At 48.0% G+C, this 15477-nt stretch overlaps 1 protein-coding gene across 1 annotated transcript in view; it reads left to right on the forward strand.

Annotated features, from left to right (window-relative positions):
* Positions 1 to 11882, forward strand: part of LOC308174846 (solute carrier family 35 member F4) — a gene marked incomplete at both ends in the record, with an annotated part of 13454 nt that extends 1572 nt beyond the window's left edge. The window contains 6 exons of the mRNA XM_080549957.1: positions 5097 to 5383; positions 6943 to 7165; positions 8205 to 8330; positions 8514 to 8706; positions 10861 to 10950; positions 11632 to 11882. Coding sequence (XP_080406083.1) covers positions 5097 to 5383; positions 6943 to 7165; positions 8205 to 8330; positions 8514 to 8706; positions 10861 to 10950; positions 11632 to 11882 — 1170 coding nt within the window. The remainder of the gene's footprint in view (positions 1 to 5096; positions 5384 to 6942; positions 7166 to 8204; positions 8331 to 8513; positions 8707 to 10860; positions 10951 to 11631) is intronic.
* Positions 11883 to 15477: the final 3595 nt, after the last annotated feature.

Here is a 15477-nt window from a genome sequence, read left to right on the forward strand (position 1 = left end):
AAGGGAGGTCCTGTATATTCATCCTGCCCAACATTTGGGAAATCCCGCCTAATACGGGACAGTTGGCAACCCCAGTGTTGTGGGTTTCACCTCTAAAACAAAGATGAAAACGTGTTACCATTAAATGTTATTTATGTTCACACACAGCTTGTGAGGTTGGACATTGTGCAGTATTATTTCTTTCCTGTGATAGATGTTTACATACATACATACATACATACACTCACTGAACACTTTATTAGGAGCACTATACTAATATGAATGAATGAATGAATGGTCTTTATTGTCATTGCTACAGTACAGGTACCAAACAACGAAATTTAGGAGGGGTGGCTCCCCTGGTGTTAGGAAAGAAAAAAAAAAAACTTTAAAAAAAAATCACAAGAAGGGAAGGAGCTGTGCCAAGAAAACATCCCCCACACCATTACACCACCTGAATGAATGAGAAGGTGTGCAGGTGTTCCTAATAGAGTGTTCAGTAAGTGTAGCTTACAGACTGTGTAAGCACACTGCCTTCATAAGTGTTCAAAAATTCAAAAATGCTAATCTGGATCAGATCGAGCTGGCTGATTCCCCCTATACGACTCAAAATCGGTCGGACAGATCTGATCCTGCATAGCACAAAATAACCAGGGTCATTCTGAACAACTGGGCCCGGGGGGGGGGGGGGGGGGGGGTCACAGATAATGGTCTGCTGATGATCACCACAGTGTTCAGACTTCACCATGATGTCTCCATCTCAGACTGACTGACAGCGCCCCCCTCTGGACGAGAGTGTAAATGCACCCTGTGAGAGTGATAATCCCACCCACATCGTCCTCTATTGATTGATTGATTGAAAACTTTATTAGAAGATTTGCAGAAGTAGGTACATGAAAGTACATATTACATACAAGGTCAACTAACAGGATAAAAACCCAAGAAAGCCACTGGCTTATTTCAATTGGGGTCCTTGATTCTCAATTCATCGTTACATGTAAGACAGACAAAAAAGCTAGTACTATCTACAAGATAATACAGACAAATAACTATTACTATCTACAAGATAAACACACATCCATCATGGGAAGAACAATACAACAAAACATAAGGTATGTACAGCGGGTAGGACAGGTGGGGACATACACCACAGGTGGGGGCGGGGGACAAAACACAAAGTATGTACAGTGGGTAGTTCGGGTCTTTTAATCTGATTTTTGATTTAGAGGGGAAGGACAGACAGGAGGTTAATTCTCACCAGATTACAGTTGGCCTCAAAATCCTCTCATCAAACAGATGACTGATTACATACAACACAGTAACCGTGTCTGTAGTCTAGTTAGCATAGTTAGCATAGCATATATCTACTGTATTGCATAGCATAGTTAGCATAGCATATTAGCTACTGTATAGCATAGCATAGTTAGCATAGCATATTAGCTACTGTATAGCATATTGTCGTATAGTATAATTAAAGAGAGTGGACCCTATCTCTAGTCTACTGCTTAGCATAGCTTAGCCTAGCGAGTGCTCTCCCTCTGTGCTGTGTCATCCTGGTGTAGTAGCTAGTAGCTAGCTATAGTAGCTATCTGGTTAGTCAGGGGCATATGGGATGTGTGGAAGGCAACATGTCTCCCTTTGGGCGCCTTTGGAAGCCTACCCTCTCTCCCCTACCTCTCTCCATCCATCCCTCCCTCCCTCCATCCCTCCCTCTCTCCCCTACCTCTCTCCATCCCTCCCTCTCTCCCTCCCTCCCTCTCTCCCTTCCTCCCTCCCTCCATCCCTCCCTCCCTCTCTCCCTTCCTCCCTCCCTCCCTCCCACTCTCTGTCCTTAGGCCTTAGCCTGAATAAAAGGTGGTCTAATACATTACCAGTACAGTACCATTAGAGTACCATACAGTACCATTAGTAAGATATCAGATTTTCTCCTTGTATGTTCTGTATAACATCGTGGCGAAGTCAATTTTGTCCCAGACAATTTCTCACAGCATTTCCTTTGAAGCGCTGATGCTTCCATAATAGACCTATTTCAAAGGTTACAGCGGCCAATTAAGCTGCAACGTGAGTATAAGCTGAACCTCTAAGCTGGTCTCATTTAAACATCTCAACTCACTCCTCTCGTCTCTAAAAGGAGCACACCTTTTTTCACATCATCCAAAAAAACGTAGGCTGTATCGTACTCGGCCTGGATGAATGACTGTTCTCTGTGTGTGTGTGTGTGTGTGTGTGTGTGTGTGTGTGTGTGTGTGTGTGCTTTTGTGTGTGTGTGTGTGTGTGTGTGTGTGAGTGTGTGCTTGTGTGTGTGTGTGTGTGTGTGTGTGTGTGTCTCTGTCTCTGTCTGTGTGTGTGTGTGTGTGTGAATGTTCTGTGTGTTTGTGACAAAAAGGTCCTCACAAGTATAGCACTCGGCCTGCTCGTTCTAGTGAACACGCCTCTCGTACCGCTACCCCCCCCCCCCCCCTACCACCGACACCGACCACCAGTACGCCTGCAGACTTGTGTCTGTTTTGGGCCGGCTGAAACTATAGAGCCCATGAAGTTATATAAGTTACTGTCGGCGTAAGTTAGGGGCGGCTGTGGCGCAGGAGGTAGAGCCGCCGTCTAATGATCGCAAGGTTGGCAGATCGGCGTTTCGATGGATAAAGGGGATAAAGGCGCTATATAAGTGCAGTCCATTTACCATTCCATTTACTGTCTCGTCTGAAGGTGTAACTGTCGGGGTGAGAGAGATGTACAGCAGTAGGCTACTCAACCTCTCAGAGACATGGGGGACACAGATACCATGGCAACAGAGACATGAGGTCACGGATACCATGGCAACAGAGATATGAGAACACTGATAGCATGGCATCAGACTAAAAAAACAACGTTTTGACTGGGTGCTGGCTCATGTGCTTCCTGCATTTCACGTTTCTGACTTTTCTGACCAGAAAAAAACCCCAGACACGTTGTTATGTAAGAAATGCTTTCTGGTTCTTTCCTGGGGCACGCATTTGATATTAGGCTGATCACAACAGAAAGTATATCGACATTATCATTAACACTAGAAGAGCCGTGGGGGGTCACGGTGACCCCTGTGAGTAACAAAGAAAATCTATCTTTGCACTCCATCAAATTTCAGGACCCTCCTTTCATGACTTTTCCTAGATATGTGCGTTCTACCACCCAGTATCCTTACATTTAAAAAATCACATCAGGATAAGATAGTATGAAGCTGTTTTGCAGTTTTTCTGTGTAGGAGGAAGGCTAAAAAAAAGAAGCGCCCTCTAGTGTCTCTGTGTGTAAATAGCAGATTTACATTCTAAAAAGGGGGTCTATTTGATCTCTACTAGTAGGTAAAATAGGCACACAAAAAATATAAAATAGGCATAGATGAGGTAGGTGAGAAGGAGGGTTAGTTGGATGATGTAGATGAGAAGGAGGGTTAGTTGGATGAGGTAGATGAGAAGGAGGGTTAGTTGGATGATGTAGATGAGAAGGAGGGTTAGTTGGATGAGATAGATGAGAAGGAGGGTTAGTTGGATGAGGTAGATGAGAAGGAGGGTTAGTTGGATGAGGTAGATGAGAAGGAGGGTTAGTTGGATGAGGTAGATGAGAAGGAGGGTTAGTTGGATGAGGTAGATGAGAAGGAGGGTTAGTTGGATGATGTAGATGAGAAGGAGGGTTAGTTGGATGATGCAGATGGGTAGACGGGTTAGTTGTGCTCTCTGTTTTAAGCTGGTGGTATTAGATGGCCTGGCCGTGGACGGAGAGCGGGGTGATGAGAGTAATCTCTAGGCTAGCTGGCTAGATCCCCTGCTTTAACACCTCTAAGCTCCGTACACACATCATTGCCTTACAGCCCCTCCACCGGACCACTGGGCCACAGGACTAGGACCGCTCGACCGCTCGGCCACACAACCACAGGACTAGGGCCGCTCCACTGCTTGACCACACGACCACAGGACTAGGGCCGCTCAAACGCTCGACCACACAACTACACGACTACACAGGACTAGGACCGCTCCACTACTTGACCACAGGACTAGGACCCTAGGACCACTCCACTGCTTGACCACACAACCACAGGATTTCAGGACTAGGACCACTCAAACCACACAACCAAGCAACTACAAACAGCCCTCCACTGAACCACAGGACCCCTCCACAGGACCGCACGGCTACGACCACTCAACCACACGACCACAAACAGCCCTCCCTCCCCAGGACTAGACATCCCCCTCCAGAGGTCTACAGCCGGAGTGAACAACATGAACAAACTAGCGAAACTAAACAAAGTTTCTCCCAGTCCTGACGTCTCTCCCACTCCTGTGTTTCTGCTCACAACACCAGGTGAGTCACCTTAACTCTGTCACACACCTGTATGGGTCACACACCTGTATGGGTTAGGGGGGGGGGGGGGGTCAGACCCACAATGACAAGACGAAAAAACACCCACAGTGTCAGTCTGGATGCTACACATCTTATCCATTCCCAAGCACAAAATATAGCTGTATATAATATAACTTTTTTTTTACCAGCACCTTTTGTATTAACTAACACTAACTATCTTAATTCCAAACATATGTGTATCGATTCGTGTCAACATGTGTAAGGGGTCTGTTTTATACAGGGTACACAACTAGACATCAGACACATTTGTGACATTTGTGACAGTCAATGTTCAGACTTTTATTTATGAAACACGGAAATACGTTTCAACGTTGTCGAAAATCCCAACACAAACTCACTAGTCAAGCCAAAATACTGCAACAACGCAATGGATTGGGTGAGTAATTCCCACTGCTGCCTAGTTAACTAGAACACTACTTTACATTGTTAGCAGGTTCACAAAACGAGCTGTGTTCGTTGACTAGCGATGTGTCACTGAATTTCAACAACGCTGAAGTGTTTTTACATTCTTCTTAATAAAAATCGGAACATTAAATCGGATTAAGCCAACTTGCAGACCAATTGATCAGACCGTGTCACATTTGGCCAAAAGGCTTTTTTGTGATCAGAAGCAACATCTTCTCCCATCTGTAGAGGACGACCAGAGAGTGAGGGATGGCCAGATGGAGGCTGAGGATGGACAGAGTGGAGGAGGAGGAGAGGCAGAGGAGGAGGGTGTGGAGGAGGAGGTGGAGGAGGAGGAGGAGGAGAGGGAGCAGGGCCGTAGGGGCTGCTGTGTCCGCTGCCCTCCACGGGCGGTGCGCCGGGCCGTCTGGGGGGTGGTCCTGGGGGGCGGCGTGGCGCTGGCCTGGGCGGGGGGCACACACAGCGCTAGGCGGGCCCTGGAGAGGCTCCCTGCCCCCTTCTTCATCACCTGGTTCTGTTCTCTCTGGAACCTCCTCCTATTCCCTCTCTTCTACCTGGGGCACCTGGTAGGGGCGGAGTCTCGGCTCTGGCCCGCCCCCTGCTTCAGGTGAGACCGCAGGGGGAGGGGACGGTGAATCACCTGTTTTCGGTTGTGGGTTCGATTCCTGCTGGGAACATATATACTGAAATGTATGCACTCATTGCAATGTAAGTCGCTTTAGATAAAAGCGTCAGCTAAATGGCATATATTATTATAATAATTGTTATAATAATTATTATTATGATTATTATGATTATTATTATTATTATTATTATTATTAGTAGTAGTAGTAGTAGTAGTAGTAGTAGTAGTAGTAGTAGTAGTAGTAGTAGTGGTAGTAGTTGTAGTAGTAGTAGCAGTATTATTATTATTATTATTATTATTATTATTGTTGTTGTTGTTGTTGTTATTATTATTATTATAGGTGAGACTACAGGATGAGGGGAATGACCTGTTTGTATTGTATTGACCATTTATTTAGGTTGGTCTCATTCAGACCTTGCGTCTTCATGTTGGTTTAAACCAACTGTCTTTTCATGTATGTGACTGAAATGTTGTTTTAGTTGTGTTATTATGAACACGTAAACCCGCTGTTTAGGACACTTTGTTCCTTAAGCTCCTGGTTTAATCATCTTAACTCTAACCCTGGTCTGTCTGTCTGTCTGTCTCATAACACCCTGCTGTGACCCTGGTCTGTCTGTCTGTCTCATAACACCCTGCTGTGCCCGACTGCTGTTAACTCTAACCCTGGTCTGTCTGTCTGTCTGTCTGTCTCATAACACCCTGGTCTGTCTGTCTCATAACACCCTGGTCTGTCTGTCTCATAACACCCTGCTGTGACCCTGGTCTGTCTGTCTCATAACACCCTGCTGTGACCGAGGGTCAAACCCTGGTCTGTCTGTCTCATAACACCCTGCTGGGACCCTGGTCTGTCTGTCTGTCTGTCTCATAACACCCTGCTGTGACCCTGGTCTGTCTGTCTCATAACACCCTGCTGTGACCCTGGTCTGTCTGTCTGTCTCATAACACCCTGCTGTGACCCTGGTCTGTCTGTCTGTCTCATAACACCCTGCTGTGACCCTGGTCTGTCTGTCTGTCTCATAACACCCTGCTGTGACCCAGGGTCTGTCTGTCTCATAACACCCTGCTGTGACCGAGGGTCTGTCTGTCTGTCTCATAACACCCTGCTGTGACCCTGGTCTGTCTGTCTGTCTCATAACACCCTGCTGTGACCGAGGGTCTGTCTGTCTGTCTCATAACACCCTGCTGTGACCCTGGTCTGTCTGTCTGTCTCATAACACCCTGCTGTGACCCTGGTCTGTCTGTCTGTCTCATAACACCCTGCTGTGACCCTGGTCTGTCTGTCTCATCACACCCTGCTGGGACCGAGGGTCTGTGACCTGGTCTGTCTGTCTCATAACACCCTGCTGTGACCGAGGGTCAAACCCTGGTCTGTCTGTCTCATAACACCCTGCTGTGACCGAGGGTCACTAGAAACAGGCAGGTCAGTAGAAACAGTCAGATCAATAGAAACAGACAGGTCAGTAGAAACAGTCAGGTCAGTAGAACCAGACGGTAACACCAGTGACACCTGTGTTATGTTGTGGTGGTGGTGTTCCTCCCAGGCAGTGCGGTGACTTCCTGGTGGAAGGCACCAGCATGACGGTGCGTGGGCTGGTGCGGGGCTCCGCCCCCTTCTCGTTGCTATGGAGCCTTTCTGGCTACCTGTACCTGCTGGCCCTGAGACGCATCGCCCCCGGCGACGCCAGCGCCATCCTCTGCTGCAGCCAGGCCTTCCTCTTCCTGCTGTCCTGGATCGCCCTCAAAGACCGCTTCATGGGAGTACGGGTGAGGAGGGGCGGGAGGGGGGAGGATATGGGGGGGAGGAAGGGGGGAGGAGGGGGTGGGGCCAGGCCTTCCTCTTTCTGCTCTCCTGGATCGCCCTCAAGGACCGCTTCATGGGAGTACGGGTGAGGAGGGGGGAGGATGGGGGAGGGGAGGTAGCAGAGGGAGAAGGGAGGGGGGAGGATGGGGGGAGGGTGGGAGTACAGGTGAGGAGAGGGGGAGGGGGGAGTGGAGAGTACAGGTCAGGATGGGGGAGCAGGGGGAGAAGGGAGGGGTGAGTGGGGAGTACGGGTGAGGAGAGGGGGAGGGGGGGGGAGATGAGGGAGTGGGTGGGCCGTACAGGTGGTAAGGATGGGGGTGAGGATGAGGGGGGAGTGGAGAGTATGGGTGGGGGAGCGAGGAGATGAGGGAGTGGGTCTAGGGGGGAGGGGTGAGAGTATGGGTGAGAAGGAGAGGAGGGAGAATATTTGAAAGGTTTAAAGGGGCAGCAAATCCATTAAGCTGAACACAGATGAGCCAAGAGTGTGTCACCTCTCTGCCACATGGGGGCAGTGGAGCGCTGTCAAAGGTGTTGGTAGACTTGTGATTGAGTGTTTATATTTGGGTTATACTGTCTGCCTCTCTGTCTGTCTGCCTGTTTACCTGTCTGTTTCTCTGCCTGTCTGTCTGTCTGTCTGTTTCATTGCCTGCCTGCCTGTCTGTCTGTCTGTCTGTCTGCCTGTCTGTCTGCATGTCTGTCTGTCTGTCTGTCTGTCTGCCTGTCTGTCTGCCTGTCTGTCTGTCTGCCTGTCTGTCTGTCTACCTGTCTACCTGTCTGTCTGCATGTCTGTCTGTCTGACTGCCTGCCTGTCTGTCTGTCTGCCTGCCTGTCTGCCTGCCTGCCTGTCTGCCTGTCTGTCTGTCTGTCTGTCTGTCTGTCTACCTGTCTACCTGTCTGTCTGCATGTCTGTCTGTCTGCCTGCCTGCCTGTCTGCCTGCCTGCCTGTCTGTCTGTCTGTCTGTCTGTCTGTCTGCCTGCCTGTCTGCCTGTCTGTCTCTTCAGATAGTAGCAGTTATTCTCTCCATCACCGGGATCGTCATGATGGCCTACGCCGACGGTTTCCATAGCGACTCCATCACGGGCGTGGCGCTGGCAGTAGGCTCCGCCTCTACCTCTGCCCTCTTCAAGGTCCTCACGCCCAAACACACGCACACACACACACACACACACACACACACACACACAGGGAGTGTGGCCTTACAGTGTGTGTATGTGTGTGTGTGGGTGTCTGTGTGTGTGTGTGTGTGCGCGTGTCTGTGGTCTGTGTGTGTGTGTGTGTGTGCGCGTGCGTGTGTGTGTGTGTGTGTGCAGGTGTTGTTCAGGAGGCGTGTGGGGGAGGTGCGCCCGGGGGCGTCCAGCGTGCTGATGTCCTGCGTGGGTCTGTGCAGCTGCCTGCTGCACTCCTGGGTGTGTCTGCTGCTCTACCTCACACACCTGGAGCACTGGCCAGCCACGCAGGTCCTGCCCTGGGACACGCTGTGTACGATGGCTGCCCTGCTCCTGGGTAACACCTACACCTGCTTCCTAGTCCCTGTCTCCTACCCCCTAGCCCCTATCTCCTAGCTCCTAGCCCTTATCTCCTACCTCCTAGCCCCTATCTCCTAGCTCCTACCTCCTAGACCCTATCCCGACTCCTACCCCTTAGACCCTATCTCCTACCTCTTACCTTCTAGCCCCTATCTCCTTCCCCCTATAGCCACTATCTCATAGCCCCTATCTCCTACCTCATACTCCCTACTCCCTAGCCCCTATGTCCTAGCCCCTATCTCCTACCTCCTACTCCTAGCATTTCCAGCTCCAGGTCCACCAGCACGGGCTCCCCGCAGGGCTGCGTCCTGTCTCCAGCACCATTCTCCCTTTACACCAGTGGAGGCTGGTGACTTCCAGAATTGAGGAGGCCAATTTTTTTCCCGCTTGCTCGCTTCACTCGCGATGGAATGTTCCCTGTTCTTCTTATCTGTCTTTGTTAAAAATTATTAATTTGTGTTTGGCGGTACTGAAGGGATTGGGACACTCTCAGGATGGTGGATGAAGCCGCTTTTATTGCCTGCACAATGGGTCATCAAATAAACAAAACAATTGGCATGAATCTCTGGTCCGCCTGCAGCAGCTATTGTCCCTTCTGCTCAGGCTCACAACATTCACCACAACATACTACATACAATCAATGACATGTCAAAAGCACTCAAACACTATGTCAATCAGACACACAACATACAATTCAGAACAATACTTCATCCATTTCTAATATTTATCCTGCAGAACAGCACTCATACGCGTGTGGCGGAAAAAGGTACTACACGGAGGCCAGGCCTCCTGTGCCCACCCATTTTCAGTGATTTGGCCAATCACATATTGCCATGAAAAAAATTGCATTACATTGACTTCTATGAGAAACCACTTTCCGACAGGAGGCCTGGCCTCCGTGTAGTACCTTTTTCCGCCACACGCGTGTATGAGTGCTGTTCTGCAGGATAAATATTAGAAATGGATGAAGTATTGTTCTGAATTGTATGTTGTGTGTCTGATAAAAAATATAATTATTGCTTTTTTAAATCTCTCTCTCTTCTCTCAAATTATTGGGGAGGCCAGGCCTCCTCCACCTCTATGAAGGAGCCTCCACTGCTTTACACCAACAGCTGTGTCTCCCGCCACCCCTCGGTCAAGCTCCTGAAGTTTGCAGACGACACCACCCTGGTGGGCCTCATCTCCGGGGGGGACGAATCTGCCTACAGGGGTGAGATCGGGCTGCAGAGCTGGTGCAGTTTAAACAACCTGGAGCTAAATGCTCTGAAAACAGTGGAGATGGTGGTGGACTTCCGAAGGAAAGCAGCCCTGCCCCCTCCCATCACGCTGGGAGGTACCCCGGTGGCCTCCGTGGAGTCATGCCGCTTTCTAGGCATGACCATCTCCCGGGACCTAAAGTGGGAGCAGAACACAGAGGCCCTCACAAAGAAGGCCCAGAAGAGGATGTTCTTCCTCCGGCAGCTGAGGAAACTCAGGCTGCCGAGGTCCATGATGGTCCAGTTCTACACGGCCATCATAGAGTCCATCCTCACCCACTCCATCATCACCTGGTTCCCTGCTGCAACGACCAAGGACAAGGCCAAGTTGCAGCGGGTGCTACGTTCAGCAGAGAGGGTGATCGGCTGACCCTTGCCCTCCCTCAACTCCCTGCATGACACCAGGGCTCTGAGGAGGGCAAGGAAGATCATGGCAGACCCCTTCCACCCCGGCCACGGCCTCCTCACCCTGCTTCCCTCTGGAAGAAGGTTGCGGCTGCCTAAGGCACTTAAGGCCCGCCACAGGCTCAGCTTCTACCCCTCAGCCGCCAGGCTGCTAAATGACTCTGGCTTCCCCCCCCCCCCGCCCCCAAGTCTGCCCAGGACTGAACTGGACTCACTGTAAAAACTCTGCACTGCACTTTATACCGCACTATCCAATGCACTGTTGTCTGTCCTGTGTTGTTGTTGTGTTGTCCTGTTTTTTGACATGTGAAAAAAAGTATAAACGCACTTGCTGTGGTGACGAAGCAAATTCCTATATGTGTAATGCATAGTGGCAATAAACTGAATCTGAATCTGAATCTGAATCTCCTACTCCTATCCCCTAACCCTGTCTCTAACCAACCCTTCCCTGGTGTGTTTCTCTGTCTCAGCCTTCAACGTGTTGGTGAACCTGGGCAGTGCTCTGGCCTACCCCAGCCTCCTGTCTCTGGGCATGTTGCTGAGCATACCTGCTAACACAGGTACGTTAGAATGTTCCTGAGCATACCTGCTAACACAGGTACGTTAGAATGTTCCTGATCACACCTACAGTCATTTTGAATGAATGAATGAATGAATGAATGAATGAATGAATGGTCTTTATTGTTATTGCTATAGTACAGGTACCAAACAACGAAATTTAGAAGGGGTGGCTCCTCCGGTGCTAGGAAAGAAAAAAAAAACTAAAAAAAACACAAGAAGGGAAGGAGCTGGTTTACATAAATAAATAAAGGCTATGTACACTATCCACTATACTATACTGTACAGATAGACGACTAGGGTTGTCATATTGCACATAGTGTTATTGCACATTCATTTGAAGGGTGGGGTCATTTGACCCTGTGAGTAAAACATTTTTATACCTTTGCACTCGATCAAATTTCAGGACCCTCCTTTCATGACTTTTCCTAGACATGTGCATTCTACCACCCCAGTATCCTTACATTTTCAAAATCACATCAGGATAAGCTAGTATAAAGCTATTTTGCAGTTTTTCTGTGTAAGATGCAGGCTAATTTACAAGAAGCGCTCTCTAGTGATCTTTGTGTGTAAGTAGCAGATTTCCATTCGAAAGAGGCAGCTCTAAGAGTAGTTGAAATGCCCAGCTGTCCTAAGCTTACCAAACAGTCTCCCTGTGTGCCCCCCCCCACCCCCCCTTCAAGCTGTGGACGCGTGTTTCTCGGCCGCCCCCCAGGTGAGCCAGGTGCGGGTGGCGGCCGCAGGTGTGATCGGGGTGGGCTACCTGCTGCTGCTGCTGCCAGAGCGCTGGGACGAGAGGCTCCTCCGCTGGGCCGAGGAGCTGTGGCAGGGAGGCTGGAGGGAGGAGAGCCTGGCGGGGGAGGAGGCCGGAGGGCCCGACCCAGGGACAAGGACCAAACCCAGACCTGCTGGCATTGCTGCCCTGACATCATAACCAGTGCTGTAGTCTAGGTGATACGCAGGACTACGCCGTATACCCACTAGGAAAGGACAAGGTTTTCCATATACCCACTTAAAAATGTGCAAGGATACGTAACAGTGTTTTGTGACAGAACTTTCACACTTTCATTCATAAAATTCACCCCGTCTGTGTTACGAAGCACTTGACTTTTGGACCATTGGGACCTTATAACATGTAATGTTATATATCTAACGTTAGACAGGGAGCGCAGATTTATTTTTATGGCGTTCCGAAATGAACGATATGAGGCTGGGAGGGAAAAATCACAGTATACCCACTAGAAAAAACTAGACTACACCACTGATCATAAGATTCTGTCCTCCAGAACCATTTGTAACCCTGGGTTACTAACCTTGCATAGTATATATTTATGTGTAAATATATAAATAATATAAAAGAAGATATGAATTGTGTGAAAGAAACCGGTTTATATGTGTAAAATAGTAAATAGCAGGGTTGCAGACTTATTGGATTGGTCAGTCAGAGACTCGACCCGCCTTGTGGGTTTCCATGGCAACAGAGTAACGTATTTTTCTCGGTTTCCCCTGAATGAAGCGAAGCAACGGCAAACTGGTGGAAAATATTGACCAAAAACTCGACAATTCGGAGAAACAAAACGTGATTTGAAGATACAGTTACACAATGTGGGGTTTTCATCCACTTTAGACAGGTGAAAAGACAAGTGTGAAATGTGAATTAGACATTATTTCCTTATGATTATTATTATTATTTCCAGTATTTCCATCTGTGAAGAATTGTCATTGTCTTGTCTTTAATTGATTCAATATCTAGGCCTATGTCACAAAATGTTGTTCACTCCCCTCCTTTGGACTGCGATATGCGAACCGTAATCAGTCATCAATGTAATGTAATAATCAAATCATTAAATGGTGTGTCGCCTTCTCACAGCCAAAGACAATAATGTCCCTCTAGATGTCGGCCCATCTTTAAAAACGCTATGGCTTAAAGACAAATGTGGTTCCCAATGCCTTTGGGATTGCCTTTCCTGTCAGGCCATGTTCCTTTCACATTTTAAGAAGTAACTAAGATAACTGTAAGTAACAATTTAGTTCAGTTTAGAGTCACTTTTCTCCCATTCAGTGTTTGAGGTGTACCAACATTCAAATACGCCTGTCGTGTTACATTTTTCTCCGATTTCAATGTATGACACATCATTTGAAAGCTTACAGTCTGTAGTTTAAGCACATGTAAAAAAAACAGTCAAATGACTTCGGCTACTGGTTGCACTTTTCACCAGCAGCTGTCACAAATTGTCTCTAGTGCTGCTGGATAGCTAGGGGTGACCGTTCTAAAGTATTATGACCTGGAGATAGAAGCTGTCTTGAAACCTGTTGGTCTGAGACCAAATGCTCTGGTACTGCCTGCCTGGAGGATAGTGGAGAGAACAGGGCGTGAAAACTGATGTATCGTAGAGAAGAAAATCAATGTTGTTGTTTTTTCCAGTGCCCTTAACAGATATCTTCTGAAACATTTGTGTGCCATAATTCATAAGACAATACAACCACAAAGTCACAAAGGAAAAGTTTTTTTTTAATGCTTAGAATTTCACCATGAAAATCATATTTTATGTTTTCGCAATCGGTGCACCACAGAGTGTGTGGTCTTGTTTATTCAGCGTCTTTGGTCTGTGAAAAGAGGGAAAGAGAATAAGGGATGAAAATTAATGAACATCTTACGTATGAGCACTTCAAAGAAGGCACTAGACTGTTTAGGGCAAGCAATTCTTTGGCTCTGGGCTCAGCTTTGAGTGATAGTTTAGTTTGTATTAATCTGTCATTAACAGGAGGGCCCTAACTCATTGTGCAATTTCAAAAAAAGGTTTTACCCCCCCCCCCCCTCCCCTGAAGGATAGGTTTGTGTACTAGCAATCAATAGGTGTGATAGCAGCTTTGTACCTTTCCAGACTCGCGGCTCTTAGCCCTGAGCTTGTTGACCTGGGTCTCAGCGATGTCAGCACGCTCCTCTGCCTCCTCCATCTCATTCTGGACCTTACGCAGTTTACCCATGTGAGTGTTGGCTTGCGCCTCCTGGGAGAGAAAGAGAGGTAGAGAATGAGAGGTAGAGAAAGAGAGGTAGACAATAACCCTCAGCCTACAATGTTGTCAAAACAAATGAACCAAAATGATATGAGTTATATTGATTACACAGTTACTTATCTCATATAGTGATGGTAATATAGAAGCAAAGGAAGCACTGTGTATTATTTCCTTTACAGTTACTTGCGATGTACGTTATGAATACCAAATTCCGTCACGTATGTTGACTATGAACAAAACCATGTGTCTTATATTCTGTAAGGATATTTGACTGGTAGTGTGTGACTCACCGCATCCTCAGCCTGCCTCTTGTAAGCCTTCACTTTCAGCTGCAGCTTGTCTACCAGGTCCTGAAGTCTGCCAACATTCTTCTTATCCTCCTCAGTCTGTGGGACAAAGTGAAAGAAATTTAAGAAAGTCAATGGCCATACTTCAATTGCATTGCGGTGCTTGACTGTACCAGAATGTGTGATGGTGTTTCTGTTACTCTTACCTGGTAAGAGAGCTCCTTGACTCTGCGCTCATACTTGCGGACACCCTTGATTGCGTCACCACCCCTTTTCTGCTCGGTGTCCAATTCATTCTCAAGCTCACGCACCTGTATGGAGGGAACACATCTGTGTGTTTAAGGTGGTGAAATCAGTGGAGAGTCATTGGAAAGAAGTAGAGGTTAATATAGATAGATTGTGTGAACAAAGGTTTATTGAATGCCATCAGTTCTGCAAAGTTACCCTGGACTCCAGTTTCTGGAGCTGTTTCTTGCCACCCTTCATGGCCAGGTTCTCAGCCTCATCCAGACGGTGCTGCAGGTCCTTGACTGTGACCTCAAGGTTCTTCTTCATCCTCTCCAGGTGAGAGCTGGTGTCCTGCTCCTTCTTCAGCTCCTCTGCCATCATGGCCGCCTGAAATGGTAGTTTGTGGAATCATTTAATTAATCCACAATGTGTCACAGATCCTGTGCTCAGCCCAGCTACCATTGGCCTTTGGAGTAGAGGTCCTTACGGGTCAAAAGGTTCACCCTGCCCCAACTCTATCTCGCAATGCTCTCTCGCTATGAGAGATCACTTTGTCTGATGGTGCACATGGCCAGAGGTGCGTACTAGACTATAGAGCAGGTTTTGATGGTGACATCTGTATCGCTATCGTGATCAGAGCCGGTAAATAAGCTGTACTGTTATCTAACCAGGTTTCCTGGACCCATGAAGACCTCTATCTTGGGGACAAATACAGTTTATTGAGGTATATTGTTTTGAATATGGGGACTTACATCAGTGATGGCCTTCTTTGCCTTCTCCTCTGCGTTTCTGGCCTCCTGCACAGTGTCGTCCACCTCTCCCTGCACTTGAACCAGGTCAGTCTCCAGCTTCTTCTTAGAGTTCAGAAGGCTAGTGTTCTGTATGAGGAAACCCAGTGATTAGTTGGAACTGTATTTCAAGAAAGCATACAAAGGTCACACTGTGGGTAAGATGAGACTGCCTAAAAATCACCTATACCTGGGAGTTAAGCAGTCC

The sequence above is a fragment of the Nansenia antarctica genome, assembly GCF_963989245.1.
Source record: "Nansenia antarctica genome assembly, chromosome: 20".
NCBI classification, from domain to species: Eukaryota; Metazoa; Chordata; class Actinopteri; order Argentiniformes; family Microstomatidae; genus Nansenia; species Nansenia antarctica.